The sequence below is a fragment of the Aplidium turbinatum genome, chromosome 8, assembly GCF_918807975.1.
Source record: "Aplidium turbinatum chromosome 8, kaAplTurb1.1, whole genome shotgun sequence".
In the NCBI taxonomy this organism is placed as follows: domain Eukaryota; kingdom Metazoa; phylum Chordata; class Ascidiacea; order Aplousobranchia; family Polyclinidae; genus Aplidium; species Aplidium turbinatum.
In genome coordinates, this window is record NC_137479.1 from 7,501,967 (window position 1) to 7,503,700 (window position 1,734).

The following is a 1,734-nucleotide window of genomic DNA, read 5'->3' on the forward strand; positions in this document are numbered from 1 at the left end:
CATAGCCCTGCTGCTTAATCAAGTTGCAGGCACTCACCAACCCGCACTGAACCAGCGTGGTGAGTAAAGGTTCAAACCCACAATGAAAAAATGTACACACATTCAAAATGGCCCTTAGTCCCCGGCAGCCGAAAGGCAGAGCAGAGTCACTATGGGCAGAGGGTGCGAAGAATCTCCGGGTTCCCAAAATCTACATCTCTACGTATAATGTAAGAAGCTTAAAAGATGAAGACAGGCTTTTAGAATTAACACACGAGCTAAATGAAACAAGGATGAAGTGGCAAATAATTGGTCTAGCAGAAACAAGAAGACAATGAGAACATCTGGTACAGATTGGAGGAGGACACATGCTCTACACCAGAGGGGGAGATACTTCAACAAAAGGAGTCGGTTTTTTAATCCATCAAAGCATAAAACACAAAATTACAGAAAAAAAAGGAATTAGTGATAGAATGGCTTCCCTCACAATAAAAATTAACAATAAATACTCTATGCAAATAATACAGATATATGCACCAACCACAAGCCATGATGATGAAGAAATAGAGGATTTGTATGAAGAAATAAATGAAGAAATGAAAAAGAATAAAAGTCACTACAAAGTTATCATGGGAGACTTTAATGCAAAAATAGGAAAACACCAACAGAGTGACGGAAATACCACTGGAGCATATGGCATTGGAAAGAGAAATGCACGGGGAGATAGGATGATCCAGTTTGCAGCATCAGAGAAACTGATCATCACAAATACTCTTTTTCAAAAGTCAAATGGAAGAAAATGGACTTGGAAAAGTCCAAATGGAAAGGTGAAAAATGAAATTGATTATATTTTAACAAACAAACGAGAAATTGTCCTCAACACTGAAGTCATTCAAAGGGTTAGCATCGGAAGTGATCACAGGATGGTTCGCAGCACTATACGATTAAATGTAAAACAGGAAAGAACTAGAATGATGAGAATATCAAACCCAAAAATTGACACCGAGAGACTGATTCAAAAGGCAGATGAATTCCAAATAGAGTTGCAAAACCGTTTTGAAATACTTGAAAGCGACGTCAAAGATTTAGATGAAAAGACAAAACAATTGAACAATATTATTCAAAAAAGCGCAAAGAAAGTTGGCGGAATAGTCACGAGCCAAAGAGAAGAGAAACTCAAACCAGAGACTAAAAAGATGCTGAAGAAACGCAGAGAAATGATGAGAGAAACATCAAAAGGCAATAGTGAATATCGAGAGTTATGCAAGAACATACGAAAAAGTATTAGACAAGATCTAAGAAAATTCAACACCCTACAGGTGAAAAATGCAATTGAGACAGGCAAGGGATTGAAAAAATGCAACACTGAAAAAAAATGGAAACAGAGCATTGATTCCGGCACTGAAGAATGAAGATGGCTCAGAAACATCAAACAGAGAAAAGATAATAGAAAGATGTGCTGATTTCTATCAAACATTATATAATGATCAAACACAAAGCATTGTCACTAAAAATCCAGTCGAACAAATTCCTCCAATTCTGAAAAGCGAAGTTGAAAAGGCAGTCAAACAGATGAAAAATGGAAAAGCACCCGGAGAAGACCACATAGTGATAGAGATGGTAAAAGCAGGTGGGGATATTCTACTCGAAAAGTTTTGTGACTTATTTAACAACGTGATCGAAACCGAAAAAGTGCCAGAACAATGGAAGAATGCTATAATTAGGCTACTCTTCTCTTTAAAAAAGGAAACAAGA

General features: G+C 37.1%; 1 protein-coding gene across 1 annotated transcript; it reads left to right on the forward strand.

The window, feature by feature from the left end:
- Positions 1-452: 452 nt before the first annotated feature.
- On the forward strand, positions 453-1,391 carry LOC145776012 (protein CFDP2-like). The gene has a single exon (XM_082587421.1). It carries the CDS (start codon positions 453-455, stop codon positions 1,389-1,391), a length of 939 nt encoding a protein of 312 aa, XP_082443547.1.
- Positions 1,392-1,734: the final 343 nt, after the last annotated feature.

Excerpts from the sequence above, each read along its gene's own strand:
- LOC145776012 (XM_082587421.1), top strand. The coding sequence starts at position 453 with ATGGCTTCCCTCACAATAAAAATTAACAATAAATACTCTATGCAAATA.